This window comes from Pomacea canaliculata, linkage group LG5 (genome assembly GCF_003073045.1).
Source record: "Pomacea canaliculata isolate SZHN2017 linkage group LG5, ASM307304v1, whole genome shotgun sequence".
NCBI classification, from domain to species: Eukaryota; Metazoa; Mollusca; class Gastropoda; order Architaenioglossa; family Ampullariidae; genus Pomacea; species Pomacea canaliculata.
In genome coordinates this window covers 17504750-17527490 of record NC_037594.1, presented here as the reverse complement: position 1 = coordinate 17527490, position 22741 = coordinate 17504750, and the positions used below count along the sequence as shown (strand labels likewise).

The 22741-nt window shown below is 40.4% G+C and overlaps 3 protein-coding genes across 3 annotated transcripts in view; 1 reads left to right on the top strand and 2 right to left on the bottom strand.

Annotated features, from left to right (window-relative positions):
• LOC112563592 (Kv channel-interacting protein 4-like) overlaps window positions 1-5635 on the bottom strand; it is a 195201-nt gene extending 189566 nt beyond the window's left edge. Inside the window, exon 1 of the mRNA XM_025237698.1 lies at window positions 5451-5635. Within this exon, the coding sequence (XP_025093483.1) occupies window positions 5451-5514 (64 nt within the window). The 5' untranslated portion in view covers window positions 5515-5635. The remainder of the gene's footprint in view (window positions 1-5450) is intronic.
• Window positions 5636-11139: 5504 nt separating this feature from the next.
• LOC112564041 lies at window positions 11140-20180 on the bottom strand. The gene is made up of 15 exons (XM_025238607.1): window positions 19352-20180; window positions 18054-18201; window positions 17254-17390; window positions 16662-16797; window positions 15557-15652; window positions 15094-15224; window positions 14542-14639; window positions 14053-14137; window positions 13726-13794; window positions 13075-13170; window positions 12910-12955; window positions 12798-12874; window positions 12212-12307; window positions 11792-11966; window positions 11140-11348 (listed from the first exon to the last, which is right to left on the bottom strand). The coding sequence occupies exons 1-15, from the start codon at window positions 19862-19864 to the stop codon at window positions 11248-11250; spliced, it is 2004 nt and encodes a 667-aa protein (XP_025094392.1). The 5' UTR covers window positions 19865-20180; the 3' UTR covers window positions 11140-11247.
• A 1207-nt stretch (window positions 20181-21387) lies between these two features.
• The window catches only part of LOC112564397 (janus kinase and microtubule-interacting protein 3-like), a 38433-nt gene continuing 37079 nt past the window's right edge, over window positions 21388-22741 (top strand). Inside the window, exons 1-2 of the mRNA XM_025239174.1 lie at window positions 21388-21913; window positions 22330-22492. Coding sequence (XP_025094959.1) covers window positions 21885-21913; window positions 22330-22492 — 192 coding nt within the window. The 5' untranslated portion in view covers window positions 21388-21884. The remainder of the gene's footprint in view (window positions 21914-22329; window positions 22493-22741) is intronic.

Here is a 22741-nt window from a genome sequence, read left to right as displayed (position 1 = left end):
AGGTCCTTCAATCCTATGTTTAATCATACTCTCATGCAATGATTTCCCTCCAGGCTTCCTAGCCTTTCCGTGCAGCGAAATGTGTAATTAGCAGAAGGAACTGTCATCATTATTATTATGTTCCGACTCTTTAATATGTTTACAGGAGTCATTGCGAAACGAACGCTTTTGTGAATTCTCTCAGTCTACAGTGCGAGCGGTGAGGCCAAGCACTTTGCGACGCATTTCCTTTGAATTCGCAGTGTTCGGAGGACACTTCTCATTATGCATTGCAAAATACAATCATTTCATCGGATGGAAAACATTGCCCAATATTTCTCACGAAGCTGGCTTGTCTTGAAGCGAGCGTCACTTCCTCTCCCATTACCCCATTATCCCCGTTAGTTGCCATTTGGTAAATCTAACCGCCTCTCATAGTTGCCCTCAATGACCATTTAGACGGCGATGCCGATGATTTTTCCCCAGAAATATACAATCAAACTGGTGTAATCATGTGGACTGCAGCATGTCCCGAAATCACTGTATAGTTACGGATGGATGGACAGGAAATATTCAAGCTTCGGTCCAAGATAAAACGAGCGCACGTCTATTTCTTTGAAAGAAAGAAAGAACTATAAATACTGAAATATTTAATTCGAGATGATGATGATGATGATGAGGAGGAGGAGGAGGAGGAGTATGGTGGTATTGTGATGGTGTTTATGATGAAAGCTATATTCACTATCAAATATATAACAAGAGCTCTCTGTTACCTTCTGAATGTTCTCGACATAAAAAAGCAACCCGCTTCCTATTTGTAACATTTAATCCTCACCCATTTGTTTCCATGCCAACAACCCCCGTCCTCCTGTGTGTTGCTATATAACACCTTTATATCCCTTTCTCTTCACACAGTCTCAGCCCTCTCTGTTACTTCGTCCTTTATCAATCCACAGTCATTGATACTGCTCTACGTCTGGTGTCCCATAACCTTTCCTCCATCTTTCTACAAAATATTAATTCATCAATATTTAGCTCAAAGCTCTAGTAATTGAATTTTACAATACAATTAGGTTGACCCAAGATGTAAGTGATAGATACATCTTAGAAATATGGCGAGTGATTTAAAATGTCGTGCAAAGGGAAAGCAGTCTTTTTTATGGATAATAACTCAGTTTGCCAACCTACTTGTACTGCATTGGATAATACCAGTGTTATATCTCCTTCCAGATTCTTCGTTCTGCTGGATGACGATTCCTCATTTTTATATCTCTTTTGAGTCATTGAACCGAGTGCCTCCTTACCTCAATGCTTGTGCAAAATTTTGACATTTACAGATACACAGTAAATACTGAGACAGGCAAAGACAGACTTACCGAGGATTCTTTCCAGAGCACATGTTTCTGGCAGCCTGACCTCAGGGCAGGGCAAATGTATCACTTCAAAAAGTGCTTTAAAGGGGGATGAAATACTATTACTTTGAGGCAACGACAAGACAAAAGTCTTTTTTTTAATTTGTTAATTTAAAAAAAAACTTTTGTAAAGACCAAAAAAAACGAAATATTTCAAATTCTTCGTGGTCTTTAAATAATAAGACAAATGTGAGAAAACTAACACTGTCACAGACGCAGCCGCAGCCGCCCTCAGCCTCCGAGTCGACATGATGCGCACAGCTGCAAGGGCGAGTAATAAGCATTTCATACTTTGCGAGACACGAATTTCATGTTTATCTCCCTTTACTCAACGCCCGGGGGAACGTTGGGGAAATGGTGCCATGGCCTTTTGGCATTTTCCTCTTTTTTGTACGAGTGAATGCTTGTGTGTGTGTTAATATTTAGAGAGTAACTGAAGGCCAGAGGAGGGTGTATGTGCTCGTATCTGGGATCAAACGAATGAATGAACGAACTTTGAGCGCGTGTACAAGACAGAGGAAAGAAAAAAATTGTCACGTGGTGGGAGGTGATGGGGGATGGTACAAGAGCTTGGTTCCAGTACCGTCTCTAGAGTGACCTGACCTCTATCTTCTCTCTGTTCCTTTTGACAGTTGCACGTGCGAGATTAGTGGAGGGCCTGAAGGATGCGCTCCTACAACGTAGTTCCTAACGTAGTTCCTAGCGCCGCCGCACGACCTCGTGTCATCAATGCTCAACTGATCCTCGAACGATCGTAGTTAATAAAAAGAGAGGAGAAACACAGAAGAGAGGACATTACTGTCCAAAGCTGTTTTCTTTGGGCTGGCCAATATTTGAGAAAAAGTTTCTTTTATTGTGGTTTATCCATCATCACAGAAAATATTGTATCCCACTAAACCTTTAATAAGAATGGTGCTGATCGGTCTGATTGTATTTTTTTTTGTGGGGGTGGTTTTTAAGGGGTGGGGAGGAGAGGAAGGGATTAACTGTAGTCTTACGTCTTCTGCGTACAAAACTAATTTCTCGGTATCATCAAGAATGTACTTGTTTTAATAGATTCGAGATAAAACGGAGAAATATTTTCTTATTTGCTTTTTCAATTATTTATTTATCTACTACGACAGGACAGACAATTTCTCACTCGTGATATTTTGTACACGACACAAATGCTTTTAAAATTAACTATTTATTGTCTTTATTTTGTTCTTAAAAATTATATTTTAGGATTTAATTATTAGTATTTTCGCCATGCTAATCAATGCTACCCTGTTAATTCATGTCAGACAGAAACATCTCCAGACATTTTCCAGGTTAATCAACATTAGCATACAGATTCATGTCAAACAGAAACATCTTCCGTCTGCAATTTGTCTATATAAGCAATATTGGTATATTTATTATTTATGGGTCATTTAGAAACATTTTCACCTTAACGCATCTATATATATATATATTCGCTTGAATGATTAACAATTCGTGTAGTACTTCATGTAAAATAGAAGAAGAGAAGAAATTTTCACCTCAGATTTGCTCCAAAGACGTTCGTTAAAATTCATCATGCTCTGTCATTCAAAAAAGGAAGTACCCTAGACACGATTTCATACTATTTTCCTTGAAGTTTTTTTTTTTTTCTTAGTAATTTAATTAAGTGACGACGCATAGATGTTCATGGCTCGTTTCTTTTTCAATATTGATAATGTATTTCAAAATGTGTTATTACTCTTTGCTTTATTTTGAAAAAAACTAGCTAGCTTCCGAACTATAATATATATAAAATAAAATAGATATAAAATATAAAATGTATAAAATGACCTGAAACCAATGGTTCAAACCCCTCCCAGGCTATGCTGACGTTCGCTAGTCGGGTGTGTGACGACAGTTCTGACCGTCTGACGTCCGCAGTGGACGCACGGTTGCGAAGAAACGCCAGACTTTCTCTCCCACCCCGCCTCCACCCTTCGAATTGCGCCCTCATCAATCATTCACACCCGGCACGTGACTCGGATGGACAGGAGGCAAATATAGCCGACAACTGGCAGCGAACCCTCCCCCCGTGTAGACGTCATTAGTGTTGTGCGACACAGTCCCCCACAGACGCTTTCTCACCACGGAGAAAATTTGCTTTGGTTCATCAAAAGAAGCTTCAGCAGCCAAGGACTGGTCTGAGTAGTCACCTGCATAATTTAGGGGGTCGCTTGACTAGGGTTTGTTTCATCTCCACGTCCGACGATAGTGTTTGGCTACAAAGAGAATTAACAAAACGATCTAAGTGCTGGAATGACATACACAATGAGACACTTGAGACAGGATTTGCGCCTGTCTGTTGATTGGTCTGTCATTTTATATTAATATATAACATGTTGTCGGTTGTTGTTTATGATTATCTTTGTTGTAATGTTCACAAGAAAACTGTGCTCATGTGTTGCTATGTCGCAAAACTTGCTGCACGGGTCAAGGGAGCTACATGTGACTCCGAACATAAACATTTTCTCTGTTTTGATGATCTTAACTCCACGACTTGAAAATCAGGGTTACAGGCTAACATAAACTTCACATATATCCACATGAACATTTTACAATTAAACTATTAAAATTCAACACTTTTTTTGTAATTAACTACTAAGAGCTAGATGTTCTTATGACTTACAACTTTGACTTATTTTCAAGTTTGAAGAGAGTTGGTCTTAACAATGTTGGTCCTGTTCAATGTGTGATGCATTTTTTGTTTGTATTTTTCTTTTGAATTTCACAATCCATTTTGCCTCGTGTGCTTGTGACAATATAGATAATACGTCCTGCTCCGTTTTCTTTTCACATCTGTTTCCTTTGCTGTTAATTTTTCATTCCCTTAAATTTTCTTACTTATCGTCATTCTTTTCCTAAATCTAGATTATTAAACATTTCTGTTTCTTCAGAAAATGTTTGCTTTTCGTTTATTGATCTAATTAACGCACTAGAGTTTGAGCGTCCAAACGGTTATTTTGTCATTTTCCTTCTTTTTCTTTTTTTCAGCTTTGCATTCTCTCTGTCTCCTTTTTCTCTCGATACTGTGTTGTGTGTACATGTGCTATTTTGTGTGTACATGTGTTGTGTTGTGTGTACATTGTTGTGTTATGCATACATGTGCTATTATTCACGTGCAGGTGCTTCATGCAAGCCTTGACATCTAGTTTTAGACAAATAAAGCACAAATATTAACCGACTTTGTTTCTATTGTGGGATTTTTCTCGTTTTTAGAGGAAGACAAGGAGAAAACTTTGATTGGAAAAGAAGTAAAAATGAGAGTTAGTTTCCTCCTGATCACGTGACCGCCATAACAGCAGGATGTCCGCAGAATTTTCTCTTTTTCCCCCCTATAACCTATTTTAAACTGTTTTCTGATACTTGCAGGATAACTGGCCATCGACATAAAGCGAGGAAATGAAGAAATTTCGAGCTCTTCTTGACTTCATTCACCTGCCTACATCAATGTTGAAGATACACTGGTGCTCATTTCAAATAACAATCGTCAGAGAACATCTTTTGACATTCTATATCCTTTTGTCAGTTTATCTGACCATCCATATATGCATCCATTTCATTGATAAATCTTTCCATCGTACCTGTCTCTGATGTTGAAGACGATAAGAATCGATGGAATATGACAGATCCGTAGGAAGGAGAGAAGCAGGTAAAAAAGATGAAGACACAGAAAAAGGAATTAATTGAAATAAGACAGATAGATGACGATAACGAAACAATGTTTTTAAGAGCAGTTCGAGACTTCTTCAGCTCGTAATAGTTAACAGTTTCACAGATCCAGCTTAAGCATTTCAAGATGAATAAACAATATCAAACCCAGTGACTTCTACATTTCTGACTTTGTGATATCACTATAGATACAGCGCTTATAATACAGTCAAAACACAAACACGTATAAAGTGTACAAACTGATGTTAGCATGCTCACAAATTATCAAAGACGATACAAATGAAGGGAAAAGGATAAAGAAAACGATGGTTTTACCAACAAGACAACGATCAAGCACCTATGACTACGACAACCACAACACCGACCCACCTGCAGGACGTAGGGATGCCCCCATCAGCTGCTGGATCACTTCGTCAAACTTTTTCGTTGCCATGGTGACTTGAGGCGACTCGAGTCCACTGAGGCCAGAAAGTAGTTTCTTTCCTATCTTCTTATATGGTGCATGCTTCTGAGGTCACAGTTCTCACTATAAATCCGAGCATCTTCTTTTTCTAGCAGAACTGGCCTGGTCAGAACTTCATGTATCCTGTGTAAGGTCTTCTGTAAAGCATCCTCTTTGCCTGTAATTAATCTATATATATATACACTGGGAGAAAAAAAGTAGATCTTTATTATTTTGTGGAGTGAGGTATGAAAACTTTCTCCATTTGGCTTCTCTTCTGCTGGGCTCACGACACTAGAGAGATCAAAGTTGCGAGGGTTCGCCTTTATGTTCAATATCGACAGCACACGAGTGAGAATGCCGAAATTTTTTTTTTATCAATTTGTTAGCTTTCAGCGAACTGCAGCTGCTGAAAAGAACTATAATTAGACAGGACCGCTGACATATTCATCAAAGCTAAATCATGAAATTGAGAAAGAGAGCGAAAGCACTGAGATTGTTATCTCTCCTGTTCAAACAATTTTTGTATCTCCTGGGCAAATTTCTGTCAAAATTCTGTATTATTCACCCCCTGATTTGAAAGATGAAAAAGTGAAGTATACAGAAATTGTGGATTCAAGCTCTTTCACTTATTTTTCCCCCGTGAAATTCAGAGAAATGTGCTGATTAAAGAAAAATAGGGGGCAAGAAGCTAAAGAACACTTCTATCACCACTCGATGAAATGCATGTCTGCCTGTTGCTGTTGGCGTGTCTTCGATGGTAGCGACCAGCGAGAGAAACTTGTGCAATCCTTGGTGAAGTTGAGGTAAAGAACACACGAGAGAAGCAATAGTGATGTCTGTCCAGAGATCAACTCACCATGGTGACAATGTATACAGTAACGTCGTATCGCACCCACACAATCACCACTGTCTCTGTCTCTGTCCAGGCTTTCTTCCCCCACACATATACCCCTCGTGACGTCATGGATTAGCTCCGGAACACCCGTGACCTGTCAAAGTCAACTGCGCCTTCTGTTTGTCTTCCCTCCCTCCACGGGACAGAACTCGGCAGGCACGACTGGCAACGGAGACGAGTGGCTGGGGGAGTGAGGTCATGTGAGTGTTGGTGCGGAGGAGACGGCCAAGGGAAAGGAGGGGGAGGTAGGGCAGCACTCAGACGGGAGGCTGAGGGAAAGAGGACATGGTGTCAGCTTCTGGTTTCCTCCCCTTCTTCTTCCTCCTCCTGCGGAGTGTCATTTCCGGTGCTGAGGGACGGGATCCCAAGAGCCGGCGGAGGGATTTGTTTCCAATTTTCCCACCCTTTTCTCTTCACATTCGTCTTCCGTGTTGTTGCAAGTCGGTCGTGCTTTTTAGGACGATGTTTTTCTATTTTCTTAACCTACGGCTTCTTGATCGTAATCAGTGTAGAACACTCAACAACTCTATGTACTCTGGCAGTTTTTATGAAAGGTCGGCTTGTGCGCATCATCCAAAATTCTTTATTTTTTTACTTCCTGTGGCTGGTTAACTGGAAAACAGCATATTCATCATGCGAGGTCAAAGAGCAAGGGTAACAGGGGCTCGCTGAGTGTCAGCAAGTAACACTTCACGTCCATCAGCTCGTGGAACAAACTTTAAGATCGATTTAAAAAAGGTGGACAAAAAACAAGATCTTTGGCCAGATGGATTGTTCACATTCCGCACGTAGCAGACATCAGAGGATTGACGAGTAGAAGTAACTATTTCAGCATCCGACCAGATGAATAACGTAGTTATCCGCTAAAAAGACAAAAACAAATACCGTTTATAGGTTCCTTCTTTATCGCCCTTCTCCTCCATTCAACAACTGTGAGTGGCTGTCGGGTCAAAACACTGAGTAAGCTGACCTCCACCCTTATTTCACAAGCATGCCTACATACCCCTTTATCACAAACCCTGTGTTAAATGAGCAGGCGCCACGGATGACAGGAGACCGAAGTCAGTCCTTTGTGTACTCTCCCCTTCTCTCTCTCTAGTTGATCTTTTTTTTTTCCTTGGTTTGAAAGACACAACAGAAACTGTCAGTTTACGTTAAATTCAAAATCAAGTTGATGTCAAAATCACTGTTAAAGTCAAACGCAAAAAAACGTTAAAATCAAAGTCGAAGTCAAAGTCAAAATCGTTCTTGTCAAGCCTGTTATTTCATTTTGAAAGTTTAGGGTGAAACAAATCTGGGTAAGTGTCTGCAGAAGCCTGCCGATCCTTCAGTCCATAGCTGGCGTCATGTCTGCCCCTCGGTACGTGTTCTGACCACCGACCAGTGCCAGACAATCCACCCCAGCATGCTGTTCGCCATTTCTTTCGTGTGTTCATGGTCTGGTGCGGTGTAGGCTGCTGGCTGGCAAGAAATGCTTGAGATTTATGATGGTCTGCTTTTAAAATAAGAACTGCTTAACCTCGTGTCGGCTCTCAGGATGTATAGATGCTGATAGTACCGGAGGAAAAGTGCTCGGAACGTGCCAAACTTGCTAAGTATGAAAGAAACAAAAGCTCATGCCGCATAAAGAAGATTTTTAGATTGTGTATGTGTATGAATGTGTGTATGTGTGTATTCTGTTGTGTGTGTGTCACGCACCCACACATGCGTCACACACAAACGAGACCCACCCGTCAGCGATCCACAGCGACGAGAGGATGATGCTCCATCGGAGGTGAGAGTGGCGTGCCCCTTGTTTAATCACGATGTTGGCGTCGTCTTCTAAGTCTGTCTGGGTGGCTGTGTACCCAGAAGATGGACTGTGCTGGCTGGCCCTTGTGTCTGACACCACATTATCGTCACGTTCACATCAGCCGATCTGACACAGGTTCCACGGTGTTAGCGGTATTGTGAACCTAATTCCTCTGGTTTATTTGTTGTATATCTTTCCTTCCTTCCTACTTTCTCTTCCTTTCTTTTTCCCCTATCTGGTTTTTTATTCTTCAGATGAGATCCGAAGGTGATGACGTGACTCAATTTCTATTTCTTTTTCTTTTTTTCCTTTTTATTTTCTTAATTTATTTTTTCTCCTTTCATCTTTTCTCTCTGCTACTAGTTTCTTTATCTCTTTGGTCAGTGGTTAACAACTCTTAGCTTACAAGTTGGTCAGTTCAAAGTCGAAATTATTCAATCAATGTTTATCTCAAAGTTGAGGGGGGGAGGGGTTCCTTGAGTTGTCCCCACCTCCGACTATTGCAAGGCAGTGAGTACGTTTTAAAATCGCGACAAACAGACTGTAGGTCAGAGCTCAGGCAATGAGTCAAAGGTGATAGGTCAGGCTCGTGCGGGTTCACCTGTCAACTCCAGTCGTTGGTCAGTGGGTAAATTCATGCTCACAAATGTTACTGGATTTGCTGCTAGAGGTGAAAGAGCGTGATTCGGATGCTATGAATAGTGCGACCTATTTTATTTCTTCTTTGTTTTGTTTTCTTTATTTTTTGTTTTTGTTTTTGTTTTGTTTTTTTAATTTATTTTACAGACAAGCATGCGTTATAACAAGGTGCACGCAACTCTTTGCTGATGAATAGTGGGCACAGACCGAGATAGAGTGTGATTCTCTCCCTTAAATTTCTCTCTCTCTCTCCACACTCTCTGCGTGCGTTTGTATCTGTGTGTGTGTGTGTGTGTTGTTTGTTTTCGTGCTTACATGCGTGTGAGTCTGTGTGCGCGCACGTGTGTATGTGTGTGCATGGAGACATACACACATACAAGAATTAACTAAAATTTCATCGTCATCGAATATGCAAAACCTAGCAAGAGCTCAAGTTTGTAAAATGTTAAATGATCATTACTAGATACTATCGACATTGATGTATCTATTAATTAGCGACATACACTTCGGACTGTTCATGTCTCTGTACTTGTGAGATTGTACTTTAAGAATATTTCCAACACAATGTTTGGTTTGTCTGTTCTAAGGTCATCTTGATTTTCAGTAAGCTCCACGGGGACCATGAAAAAACCTCACTTTCTTCGGATAAACTGCTAGACCATGTCGAAAAAATTAAGGTGGGACTTTTTGTCGTTTATTTTTTATTATTTCTGTCTGATGTTTTTAAGGGGAGGGGAATAGCAGTGTGTTTCTTTTAGGACAGCGCCACAAGGCCCATGATTGCTTTTGTTTTGTTTTGTTTTCTTTAAGTTTGATTTCTCTGGAGGCTGCAGCCTTCATTTCAGTGGATGTGATCATTAATGGGGCTCTGAAGGTCTCAAGTTGGGGGAACAGGGTGGTAATGATCTGGGATGAGATAAAACGATGAAGGAATGAAAAGGATCCCAAAGTTTTGCAAAGAGTAAATTCTTCTTGTATGAAGACATCTAGTTCTCTCAAACTCTCACTCACTCACTCACTCACTCACTCACTCACTCACTCACTCACTCTGTCATGTCATATCCATTATGTAAATTAAATGAAGAAGAAGTTCACTTTCTTTGTTGTGAAGCCTTACAGCATCTCAGAGTACGATTCATACAAAGAAAATGGTACATTAATCCAAACAGTTTTAAAATGACTTTGTTATTGGCTTCAACAAATTCAAAACATTGTAAGGAATTTGGTATTATACCTTATTAAGATTTTTAATTCAGAAAGTCCACAGTAGAAGATTAATCTAAGCAATAGTTTTGAAACCCTTGTTTCAGTTTTAGTCTTCATCTCAATGTTTTTTAAATGTAATACTACATTAGCATTGTCGTTTGCTCCCTCTTCTAAGGGACAAGGGCCCATAAATGAATCAACAATCAATTACCAATAAATAGAAAAAGAAAAAGAGACATTACTGGTGAATGTCAAGATAATTTTAAGAGATGCTAATTAACTGGTGATCACGTGTTTACTTCGTTGAGTTTTGTGACAAAGATAAATTAGTATTCCATTTATAAACTCTGAAAAGGCCTTTGCAACGGATGGAAATGTGTTGTGGTCTATTATTTTTAAATGTTACCTTAATGGCAATATCATTAACGCTATGTACAACAAAGTTAAAGTTAAAATAGAATTTGGATTGCAGCTAATACAGTTTTATCGTATATGTATCTGCTAATGTTAAGTACTCCATGTGAGCTAAGAAAATAGAGTGATTTTGCAATAATCTCTCGGGTGGGTGTGCAGCCTGATTTTTTTTAATTGATGAGTTGAACATAAAGATAATTCAGAATCTTCGCCATGACACACACATACACCCAAAATTATTTAATTCATTGACTACATGCGTAATCTACAGAAGGAAGCTTCTTAGAATAAATAATGATGATGGGCTGCCTTGTAAAGTGTAGAGAACGGGTATTTTTAAACCTTTATGGCTAATAAAATAATTTTGGTCTCTAATGTCAGAATTAAGTTCATTGGGATAAACAAATCAGTCGTGTGTACGTGTGCCAGGCATACATGTGTTCATTCATTTGACCTGACCGTGCGTCCTCGTGGTCATTGCAGACTTTGCCAGTTGTAGAAACACCCGGAGAGTGGACTAAACACGAGAGCTCCATCTTTAGCCTGCGGGTGGCGACCACAGCCCTAACTCTGCGCCTCCATTCTGCACATTTTTTGCCCATCCCTGCGCTAATACCAAACGAATGATCAAAATACTCTCATATATAAAGCCAAAATAACAAATAGATACAAATAAACGTTAATTGCATCTACAGTATTCTCAACAATAATAATTTTGCCCTGATTTTTGTTGTTGTCGTCTTGTGTCATAACATCCAGGCCAGGTTATTTGTTTTCATGACTGTTGTGATGAAGGATGCTCGGGGTTAACTTTTGCTGCTCTCGCTTGTTGCACAGCCTTTTGATATATTTGAAACCATTTCTGTCTGAACTTTCCTGAAGAAAAAGACAAGAGCCGAGTACAGCCACTGGTGAAAGTTTGAAACTGCATGTTGGTTAGTTACATCTACCAATCCTAATTTTGAGTACTTTGGCGTTTGCACTGGATATGGTTTTTTTAATATTTCTTTAAATAAGTTACCGCGGTTTTTATTTAATTAATAATATGTCATATAACGGAACGCCATTTTGATCTTTCTTGTCTCTATAACTTGTTGTTTAGTAATAATTTATCTCGTAATAATTAGCATGCTCTCAGAAAAGTATATTTATAGTAATCTGTATCATCTGTATAATAGATGATTCAATGTTCAAAGGCTTTTATATCTCGGAGAGAACCAGATTTTTCTCTCAGATTTGGGAAATCTGATCCCGTAAGCCACCGATTTGATAATATTGTTGTACTCTGGTTAAGACAAAGAGGTGAGAGCTGCGGGTACCTTTCTTTGACACGTGATGGGATGCAGTGGACGACTGTGCGCGAAGATTCTGTTCAGTGTCCTGCTCCCAGTCCTTCTCCTTACCGGATTCAGTCAAGTCAGACTTCTTTTCAACCTTCTCAGGAAAGTTGGCCACAAAGAACTTCAGAAATGCCTTCATTGCGTTGTAGCCTCTCTGAAACGGGATTTCATTTAATGCACCAAAGACCAAGATATGTCAGCATGAAAAAAAGAAAAAGACAGAAAACGAGTAGGCGTGTAAGATAGTTTGAATAAGAGTTTGGGGAATGTGATGTTGCTAGATGATGTAGCCTGGTGAACTACTGTAAAGATGTGGCTTGAACTGCTATACCCTTGTGTAAGCAGGCTGCTGTTCTGCATTGTATCATGTGGCAGTGACACTGGCACTCTGGCACTGACCTCTATGACAAATTCTTGATCGGGCGCTTCCAAGAATAAGTCCTCCGTGTTGACGTGGCCCGTGTTAATTCCTACAGTTCTTTCTAAGTCCTTTTCCTGGTCATGTGGAAAAAAACCCACACATCGTAAGTCACTTTATCATCTTCCTAATCTCAGCAAATGAGCAGCGCAGAAAAGGAGAAAAACTTTTTTATTTATTCTACAAAACTCAAAAGGGTACAAATGAAACAAAGATAGTTGGATAGTAAGGTTTGGATACCACTCTGATCGTGGGACGTTTTGTTTATTTCTCGCCCATCTCAGCTATCTCGCATTTTTCTTACCCAAACCTCTAAAGGATCAGGATTCGATAGCTGGGTCCACTGAAGGAAAATAAACTGCCTCATCGGGGTTTCGATCCGGCTAGTGTTATCGCCTCAAAAAATCAAACGCCGCTGCTCTAAACACTTGGCTGTCTGCTTTGTCTATCTCGCTTGCGAATCCCAGGCATGTCTGTCTCTGTCAACGAGGAAAGAAGACAACAGAAGACTACGTAGTGGGGACGTATAAACCACGTAATTGCGTAATACAATGCACTAGCACGTACCTGCACATACAGCTTCATGACGTTGAGGAGCATGGTGCCTTGCAGCTTCCATATGTATGAAGAAACATTTTTTATGTCTCCGTGTCGCAATCACACCATTGCCGCTGCATGCAAATACCTTGCTCCTCTATAAAACGAACGAGTTCATCGTAGCTCACCTAGAGAGGCACAGAGGGGAGAAAAAGACAAGGAGAAGAAATGTGTGAGCATGCTTGCTTCAGCTTCTTTCCATTGCAAAACTGGAGTCTGTTCAATACATAAGCAACTATGTACTCACGTAGCCAGAATGGTCTCTGTCCAGAATATCAACGACATCTCGGGGATTAAAATCTTTGCCGAATAGTCGCTCCGAATATTTTGGATCAAGTTCATCCTGAGCGTATAGAAACACACACACACATACACACATACACACATGCGTGCGCGAAAACATATGCTTTAAATCTGGGACAACGCTGGTTAAAACGGATATTTGTCTCATTACTTATTGTCAGATTATTACATCTCATCTACTTGAGAAATGGTGCATGGTGGTGTTGGTGGTGGTGGTGGTGGTGGTTGTTGTTGTTGTTGTTGTTGTTGTTGTGTTGTTGTTGTTGTTGTTGTTGTTGTTTTGAATGCCTCTGGATCTTTACGCATGAATGATTACAGGACTGTACTTGAATGTTTGCAGGTCTACGTTACTGAATTATGGTGAGTATGTGGTTCTGTGGGTCTGTATGCCTGCATACTTCACGTGCATGCAAATGTCTTTGCCTGAATGCTTGAAAGTCTATATGGCTGTCATCATGCCATCATACAAAGTGACGGTGTTTTGCGAGTCTTCCTTTCAACGGACTTCTTCTTTGCTTTGTTTTCTTGTATGCGGCTGAGTGGAGCTGATGGGTAGAGAAGAAGACAGCGACTTCGTCGTCGTCGTCAAAATCACCTTTAAGGCTTTTTCCAGTGATGACCGCCGCACGCTCATGTCCACAGGCACGTGATGTTTGCTCAGCACCTGTGTTGTCAAACAATTCAAAGCTCTGTGGAAACCCTTAGCTCGGTCATTGCTAAATAAGTAAATGAGTAACTGCGTCCCAAGGGACAGGTGAATCGCCCATGACACAGCTGTACTTTTGTTTTTACATACGTAAAATGATATTTAAGCTTGTAAAAGATTCTGATTGATGTAGAAGTTGTATAAGTCTCTTCCTTGTCTGTGGTGCGATGACAGGTGTATGCTGGTGTGTAAACTCTAGTGCAAACAATACCGTGCCTTCAGAAATGCATCAACAGCTTTCAGTGTCTTGGCATATTCGCGGTTCGCCCTCTCCTTAAGCAATGCAGCTTTTCTGTGCTTCCTGAAAAATTAAAATAAATGGAACACTAAAACGTATTAAAGGTGACTCTCTCTTTAACAATCATTTAAAACCGTGGAATTTCTTACTCTCGTCGTTCTTTCACTTGCTCTCTCTCTCTCTCTCTCACACACACACATATGCACGCACACACCCGTGTATAACAATCAAATTACACACTGCACATTGTTTATACATCAACCAATGGAAGCATTATGCATAAACAATGCAAACATCATTCAAAGCATAACAAAACGAAACTACATGAAAATCTTTACAGCTAAATGGCAAACGGGTTCGTTGAACATACACTTCTCACAATTAAAAACTACTTTGTCATCAGTGTTTATTCTTTCGCACAGCAAGATGGAATTATTTTACCAGCCAATGCTTTAAGATCAACACACTTGTAAAGACTCGTCTGCGTTCTCGGATGCATTGGCTCAATCTTTCCGTCGCGTAGCTGCAGTCGGTACCGCAGGACGTCCTCCTCGCTCTCTGAGAACTGCCAACAGAAGAGTCGACTACTGCAACTTGTGCTTCTTCACGGTTAGAGTCAACGGTCAAAGGTATTTTTAATCATTGAGAAAATCAAGAAGCATCAAGCTGGAATTTCTCCCGACGGTAATGTTGGACGTCTAACTATTCTAACAAACTACATTCACAACGGACAACGCCGTTGCAATTTGAAAACTCAAAATAAACTCGCATGCAAATTCTTTCCGATATCCATTTTTAACAAAAAACGGATCTTTATCAACATCCTTAAAAAATGGTTAGCGTTTTTATTAGATAGACATAGACGTATGCGTGTACATCTTTACCAAAAGAAGATCAGCGTTGTAGAAAGTTCTTTCAACATCCTTAGGTTTGGAGGGTGAGGGTCTTAACTAGAATGACATTGCCCTTTTTGTAGAATAGTCCCAGGGACTTCGCTATTATGGTGTTAGTGTCGTTACCAGAAGAAAGCCTATTGTTCTGTCGTTTGGAGGGTTGAACCGATTGTTCCGTTCAAGATGTATGGGAAGATCTCGGAGAGGTTGAAGTCGATGCAAAAATGAATCCTCCGGCTTCATTGACAGGTACCATCCTGATTGGCGCAAACGGAAGTCGAGAAAATTGTGAAAAGTTTGCTGATTCACAACTGCCAAGTTTGTGCATCATAGACAGAAATATAAGCTTATCTTTTAGCAGCCAAGTAGATCGTCCTCGACATGTACCAAACGATCATTTAATTTTAGATATGTACATGACTCTTATCTTTTAATAAACTAAGTAATAGAGATGCTTAAAATACCCTTTCTTTGTTGCAAAGATTTTCTTAGTCTTTTCCTGCAGGCGCGCTTTCTAGTGCTTATAGCCGAAACTTTGGCTAACAAGTTAGTTATAGCTATAGCTATGGTCTGCGACTGAGCGACCTACCGTCATAAGAGTGGATTGGGTAGTTACAGAGAAGACCACCATCGACATAGACATTGGTTCTCCCTTGAATTGTGTACTTGACTGGCTGGAATAAACCTTTAACATAAAAGCATATGATATAGTTTAAATGTCAACAATAGTTTCAAATAATTAAATGATTCCGACGGACAAATTATATGAGGCGAATACATTTTCAAGCTGCAAGAAACTTTTAAATGACAAAATCAGGGATTTCAAGTTTATTAGATTTTTCTTAGAATAAGCATTAAGCAATAGGAGAGAAAAAAAAAACAGGCAATAGAAGTAATTTTCAGCATTGTTGTTTAGGGGACAGTGTTCTGCTTTTAATTAGACTGTCACAAAATACATTATTACATGGAGGCACAATATTTCAAAACTTAGTTTGAAAACATTCTTTGCGAGTTCTGAAGGAAGATTAAGTGAAAATATGAAAGGTGAGGGAAGAAAAGAGTTGACTCCACGAACTATTTGCAGTGCCTACAACCACTGGTCCACGTATGACATTTAAAGGGATTCTAAAGGCAAAATAAAACTGCTTAAAATCGCGTAAAGAGTAGGATAAATTTGAATCTCGTCTATTTATTATTTATCTCGTCTATTTTTCATGTGAAAACGTTGAAGGTTTTTAGTAGAATGTTGTGTTTAATAACAGAAATTACACGGAACGAAGTCACGTGTGACGTGTGGTTTCCATAGTGAGAACCAAGAATGTGCTGCACCGATGGCACGAAAGATGGAAAAAGATTCACAGATAGAGTACATAGAGTGCGTCATACGAATAAAAAGACGACGCGCAATGACCTGACGTCATAAGAGATGACCATCTCGGGAAGCTATATACTGATTTCTCCTGTATCATTGTAACCAAATATATTTTTGAAACGTTGACCGTCTAGTACCCTTTACCTTAACCTACCACCAATGGTCTACAGTATTCAAATTACATTTGCATATGGCTTACTAAAAAAAGACTGTGTGTGTACGCGCGCTTACTCGTGTGCGTTAGTGAGACTCTTTTAATTAAATAAAACAATCGAGCTTTGTTAATTAAAAGCTTGCTCCAGTTATGTGGACAGCCGCGTACCCGGAATGGCCATGGACATGCGCACTGCTAGCCGGATGGGCATGTCGGGAGTTGTCTTGGCGTGGCAGTACTCAGTAGTCATGTGGGTCAGATTTGTCACCACTATACACACGCCTTTGTGCAGATAGTGATACATCTGCAACAATCAAGATGGTGATCATGGTCTACTTTGCACGATACCTGTTCTTTTGTTTTGACACTCAGCTGCTCAGTGACTGACTTCGCTTTGTGCTGCAAAGACTGGGCAGTCCTAAGATGGTTTAAACTTTGAAGAAAGCAGCGACTTCGAGAAAGTTTTGCTTGTATCACTGGCATTGTGGCCGGTTACACTCTGGTAAGAAAGCGGGTTTTGAATGACTAAGCTATGTGTTGGTAAGACTGATCTGTCCTTATTTGTTTTTTCTGCTTGCTGGCGCATTGTCATCGTCTTGACTGCATGATGAGATTCTACAACCCATGCTCAGTGACCTGGTATTAACGAGAACACATTTTTATAACTGAGGTTAATGTGGTCGCCTTTCTCCTCTTTGCAAATTACGGCAAAGCAATAGGTGTCAGAACATGTCTTGTATCTTTGACCCCTCCATTTTACCTCCATAAAAGTTGCGTCCGGTGAACCCATCTTCTCGTCCAGTTTCCGACCAAGCCACTCGTAGATTCCTGTACCCGTATGCCACCCGTGAAGACACAGCAGATTAGGGATGATGCTGAGAACACCGCAGCTGGCATCTTGACAGATCATGAGCATCTACAGTATTTGATAACATCGTCTTCAGATTAAACATCGTCCCATCGTTGTCAGAGGACGGAAAAAGCTTACTCTTTAAATGGCCAATGATTATTTTCGCGCAGTCAAATCTGCTGTTTAGTCCCTGCTTTTTTTTTTCCTTTACTTCGTAGTTATTGTTTTTCTTTCTTTCCTCTCACTTAGCGATCTTTTATTGATATTACTTTTGCCGCGAAAGGCAAGAACATTACAGTAAGTGGCTGATAAAGTACACGATATTTTCAAATATCACAATAGTACAATAGTTTGAAATCTGAAAAACCTCTTCCGTTCGGGAGATGCAACGATGGAAACATATTGTGATGAACATAAGCGATGTTGAAACTCTGTCGTCAGCAATGTTTGTGTATAAGCCTATACCGTTAACCTGGAATTCTTATGTGAATAAGGCACATCTATGGATAGTTAACGATATTTTACGGTCCATAATTATGTGTGTATGGCTTTTTGTCCAAGAGGAAAAGGGAAGAGGCTGTTCACTCGATTTCGAGTAACAAGCTTAGTCTATTCATTTCTCTTTTTTTTTCAAATGCACTCTGATAGGATGAAGTGTGCAGATGTGTGACAAAGCAGAAGCTCCTATCCAAAGATCGAAAGATGCTCACCGTAGAAAGTGGCCTTGATATCTTCTTTCAAATAGCACTCCATGTCTTTGGAGCTGCAGCCCATGGCTAGTAACACAGCCACCAGGGCGCCCACGCTTGTGCCGGCGAAGTTCTTAATCTGATGCATGATCTCAAGCTCCTCCAAGTACTGACAGGATACAAGTGGTCTTTTAGGACATAAATCCCGCGCTGCTTGTAACTATGCTGTTTACTAGAAACTGACAAATTAATGAACGGTCTGTTGATGTGCGTCTGGATGAAGGGGTAAATGAGGAGATGGATATGGATGATAGTTGGACGTGTTGATGGGATGAGTAACTTTTAGTACGTTTGCACACATTCAACACAGCAGATGGAGTCAACCGACTCTCACAAAGCGAGTTCTTGGCAAGAATGACTTAATATACTATTACTAATAATAAGAAGAATAAGAAGGATTCTTGAATACTGGCATGAGGCCACGTCAAATACAATGATAGAGGAAGGGTCTAAAATAAAGTAAAATATAAGGACGAACACATACACACGAAGTGTATATATCCTAACCATAGACAACACAGGACTGCAATGGAGTGTCTGCAATACGTTTCTTTTATTTCCCTTTTAAAACTTGGAACAGGTTGAATGTTTGAACTGAGAATGGCAGTAAGGTCTATAGCTCGAGCACAGCATGAGAAAAGGATCGCTCTCCAAATCTCTTATTGCGAACTTTTGGCAGATGTAGTCTGTTGTCTGCCGTGGAACCAATGTTCTCAAGAGTAGACAGTAAGCATATTATCATTTCATGTCATACTAACTTATACAGCTATGGCTACATGGACATGGGCTGGAATTTGTGATCTGCTTTGTTCTCCAGAAGTGGTTCTCTTAGTGTGAAACTTTCTTTCAAAAGTGAAGGTGATTGGGATATGGGATGCTACGCAAAATACTAAGATATAAAACAGAGAATAACTCACATAAAGCATGATGATGATGATGATGATGTATTTATTGCGCTCTACCACAACATTAGTATCATGTCCCGAGCATCACATGATCCTGCATGTAAATTATTATTTGGGCAAGCAAGCTATAAAATTAGGTAAATAATTTTAAAAACAGTCAGAAAACAAACGGATCCTCATAAATGTTTTAAAAAGGAACGGGTGAACTTTTTTAAAGTTCAGGTCATACTTATCTTGTCACTAAAGAGGTCAAATCCAGAAGAACTAATGTTAGGGGTCAAAGGGCATGTTTTATAGGTTAAGAGCTACTTAAAATATTCCTGCAATGATTCCATAATCTTTAAGAATACTCACCCGGATAGCCCCACAGTAGCCGATGCCTTTCATTCCTCCGCCTTCAAAGACAAGATTCTCGAAATCGTAGATATACTCAGCGGGGTCTACAACCTTTGCCCTCGTATCACCTAAGGTGATGAGAGACATGCGGCTGGCCACCGCCATGTGATATGAATCCAGTTCGTCCAGTTCACTACGATCTCCACTCAAAGATTTTTCCTCCGGAAGAACGGCCATGTGATTCACTCCTTCGATGACTGACGGTGCCTTTAGAAACTTGTTGTCTTGGCCGGCCTCTATTCCCAGCTCGCTCTTGCCCTCCAGTGCCTTAGTCACGTATACAAGCCGGCTTCTATTTAGTTTCTTCATTAGTTCTTTGGAAGCCTTTCGTCGCCTTTTTGACTCCCAATTCTCCTTGTGGGAGGCTGCACAGCCCATGCTGACTGTTGACTGTTGACGAGTGAAAACTAGTGCTGTCTGGTGAACAGTCATGAGCCTGTGAGTAAGTAAGAAAAAGAAAGATCTGTCCATCCACCGCTTGTCCACCTACCTGGTGCCAGCACACACATGTAATCGTCATAAGGGAGATCTTCTAATAAACAAGCAGCTCGTGGACTCTGTCGTCGTGTCATTCATGAGAAGACTACTTTCTCAATTTTAAAAAAAAAAAAAAAAGCGACTCTGCTTTTCGTCTTCGACACGTCGCAGCCTGATAAACTGATCAACGTAGCTGTTAGCGTCGGCGGCGCATTTCTCACATTTTCATTTTGCGGTGAAACTGTACTAAAGAATATTTCTCTTGCAAACTGCGGCTGCAGCAGAACTGGTGATGAGGACCCATTACAACTTCCTGTCACACAAGTGTGATAATGTCATAAAAAAATGACATCACAAAATATATACGTATGGAGCGTTTCAAGGGAAGAAACTCTACATTTGTTCGTTTCAAACTAGTACTTTCCCTTTGACCATAAAACGAGAGCGCATAAAACAAGTAAAATGTCACTAATCGTCCAGGCTGTGTGATTTTAAAATACAGTTTTCATTTACAGTATGCTGAGCTGAAAAAAGAAAAAATATTCTCTTTTTATAAAACAGTAGGTGAAGACTAATGATCGTTTTTTGAAACAAATTAATGTAAAACAGAAATTCTGAGCAGCTAGTGCGATCTCTGATGGTCGTGGTGCTGTGCGTTACAAATACCCATTATTATTATTAAATGGCTCCTCCCAAACCTTGACACATATACATTCATGCACACATTCAGTATTCACTAATCTTGGGGATGTGAATATATTTGCGACAAAGTTATATTCTTCTAAAGAAGTCGTCTGTTGTGAGATATGAGTGCATTATGCACAATGGTTCTGGGTTTGTTTTCTGTGTTTACTTTTGGTTTGTTTTTGTTTCCTTGCACACGTGCATAATATTTATGCATCAGGCAAGCGAATCCATTTCATTGTCTGGAATAGCGTGCTTGTTTTGGGGACGGAGGGGATGTTTGTTTGAAGCTTGTGTGAGATGCTGGCTTGAGTGAAAACTGCTTTCTGTTTGGCTGCCATGCAAACAACGGAATCTTTGGTTTATGAGAATCTCAATTATTAGAGTCCCTGAGGATATTAATACGAAAAAAAAAATCGCGGACCAAGCCACTTATTTACCTTCTCTGTCTCACACACACAGAGAGAGAACCTGATGCTTGCAGATCGGGAGACTGATAACTAAAACTTCCATCAAATAGCAACCGAAAACTCCGCTTCAAACAGTGAACCTAGCTTCACAGGTTGTTGCACTCCATCCCATCCACCTCCACCTCCCTCCGTCATCGTGACTGGAGCTGAGCTGGCGCCTGATGAAAAGCCCGAGGGGCAGCTGCATGGCTGGAAAGGGCACAGGCCCCAACATGACAGCCATACAGTAGTTGTGATGGGATGGACGTGTGGAGGGTAGGATGTGTGGTGGCTTTACCCGCTGTCGGGACGGGTTCTGCCTGCACGGCGCTGAGACAGATAATAAACCGACATCACAGATCATATCATCGGTGCAACACGCCCTAGCTCAATGCCAGAGTCTGATGTGTGGATTTATGCTTCAGCAGCAGGCCGGCTAGTGTTTTGGGAAGCCTTACTATTTCTACGGCCTTTTGGAAGCGCTGCCGAGCGTCCTGGCAGAAAACAATAGCCATAGGTCACAAGTCTGGCGGGAAGCTTTTCAAGACTGCGTGGCTGGCCACCCCCGCCAGCTTTGAATGGGACCAAACTGCACGGCACGCGTTTCGGCGGTGTGAGATGAGGCGGACGCTTTGGTGCAGACATTGGAGGGTAGAATGATTGGTAGATGCAGAAACACAAGTCTTCAAAGCTACCGAGGCAGGCAAATGGCGTGAAATTTTCTCGACATGTGTTTCTTGACTTTGAGCAGCGTTCAAAGTGTCTGCATGGAGATCTCTAGGGCAATGCCAGACACGCCAGCAGAAGGAGGTCACGGACGACTGGCTGAGTGCGAGCACACCCCGGCTTTGTGAGTAGCGCTGTTCGGCAACGAAACGAACATGGAGACAAACAGAAATATTGCAGAGAGGTCAGTGATATTTTATTTAAACTTCGCGTTACACTTTTTTAATTTAAAACTGCAGCTGCCATCATCTGTTAAGTTTCTAGTGACCGGCCGTTCCTGCCAGCAACATTATGATATATGGTGTGCACTGATAGAACCTGTATATTGATACAGATATTTATCTCAGGTATAAACAAATATTTTAAATGTGGAAGTCAGAAAATGTTTTTATTTACTTAGTAGTAAATGCTTTGTGTTTGAGATCCGTTTCAGTTTTTTTAATTTATTTCTTACATCATTATAAAGTTCACACTCAGTCCTAACCCTCACCCTTAGTACAGTTTTCTCACTTCAGTTTTGCACACTTTAAAAAAGTGCTAAACTTTGTGATTTTTGTACTAGCTGTTTGTTTTTTTGTTGTTTTTATTTTATATATACAGCATGGCTTCCTATGAAGGTTTGTCTGATCTTCATCACCATCTGAGTGAAAGTTCAGCAGAAAGTGTGAAATTACTAAACACAGAGCTTCGAGAGCATTTAGTGAGACTGAAAGCTCAGCTGGAATTGCAGCGAGGCAGTGTCAAGCATGTTTGCTGGCAAAAGGTATGTAGGACTTTTTTTGCTTTAGTTATGAAAACTAAATGAGATAATACTTAATAATAAGGTCTTTAAGTCTGGACACACCACATTTGTGTGGTCAAAATAGAATGTAATTATGTGTTGCTTTAAGAAACAAAAATGTACCAGTAACCTTACATTTTACACCCTGCTCCATTAGATTTTAATCTTAAATTAATGAAGTTCAAAACATGATGGTAAGACATCATTTAGAGTATGATGTGAAATATCTTG

What these genes read in the sequence shown, in the direction of transcription:
- LOC112564041 (XM_025238607.1), bottom strand. Translation starts at nt 19,864, where the DNA reads ATGGACAGATCTTTCTTTTTCTTACTTACTCACAGGCTCATGACTGTT. An exon ending in GCTACTGTGGGGCTATCCGG is followed by an intron (nt 18,202 to 19,351) that starts GTGAGTATTCTT and finishes GTATCCTGTCAG; the next exon opens with TACTTGGAGGAGCTTGAGAT. An exon ending in ACGCAGACGAGTCTTTACAA is followed by an intron (nt 14,138 to 14,541) that starts GTGTGTTGATCT and finishes TTAATTTTTCAG; the next exon opens with GAAGCACAGAAAAGCTGCAT.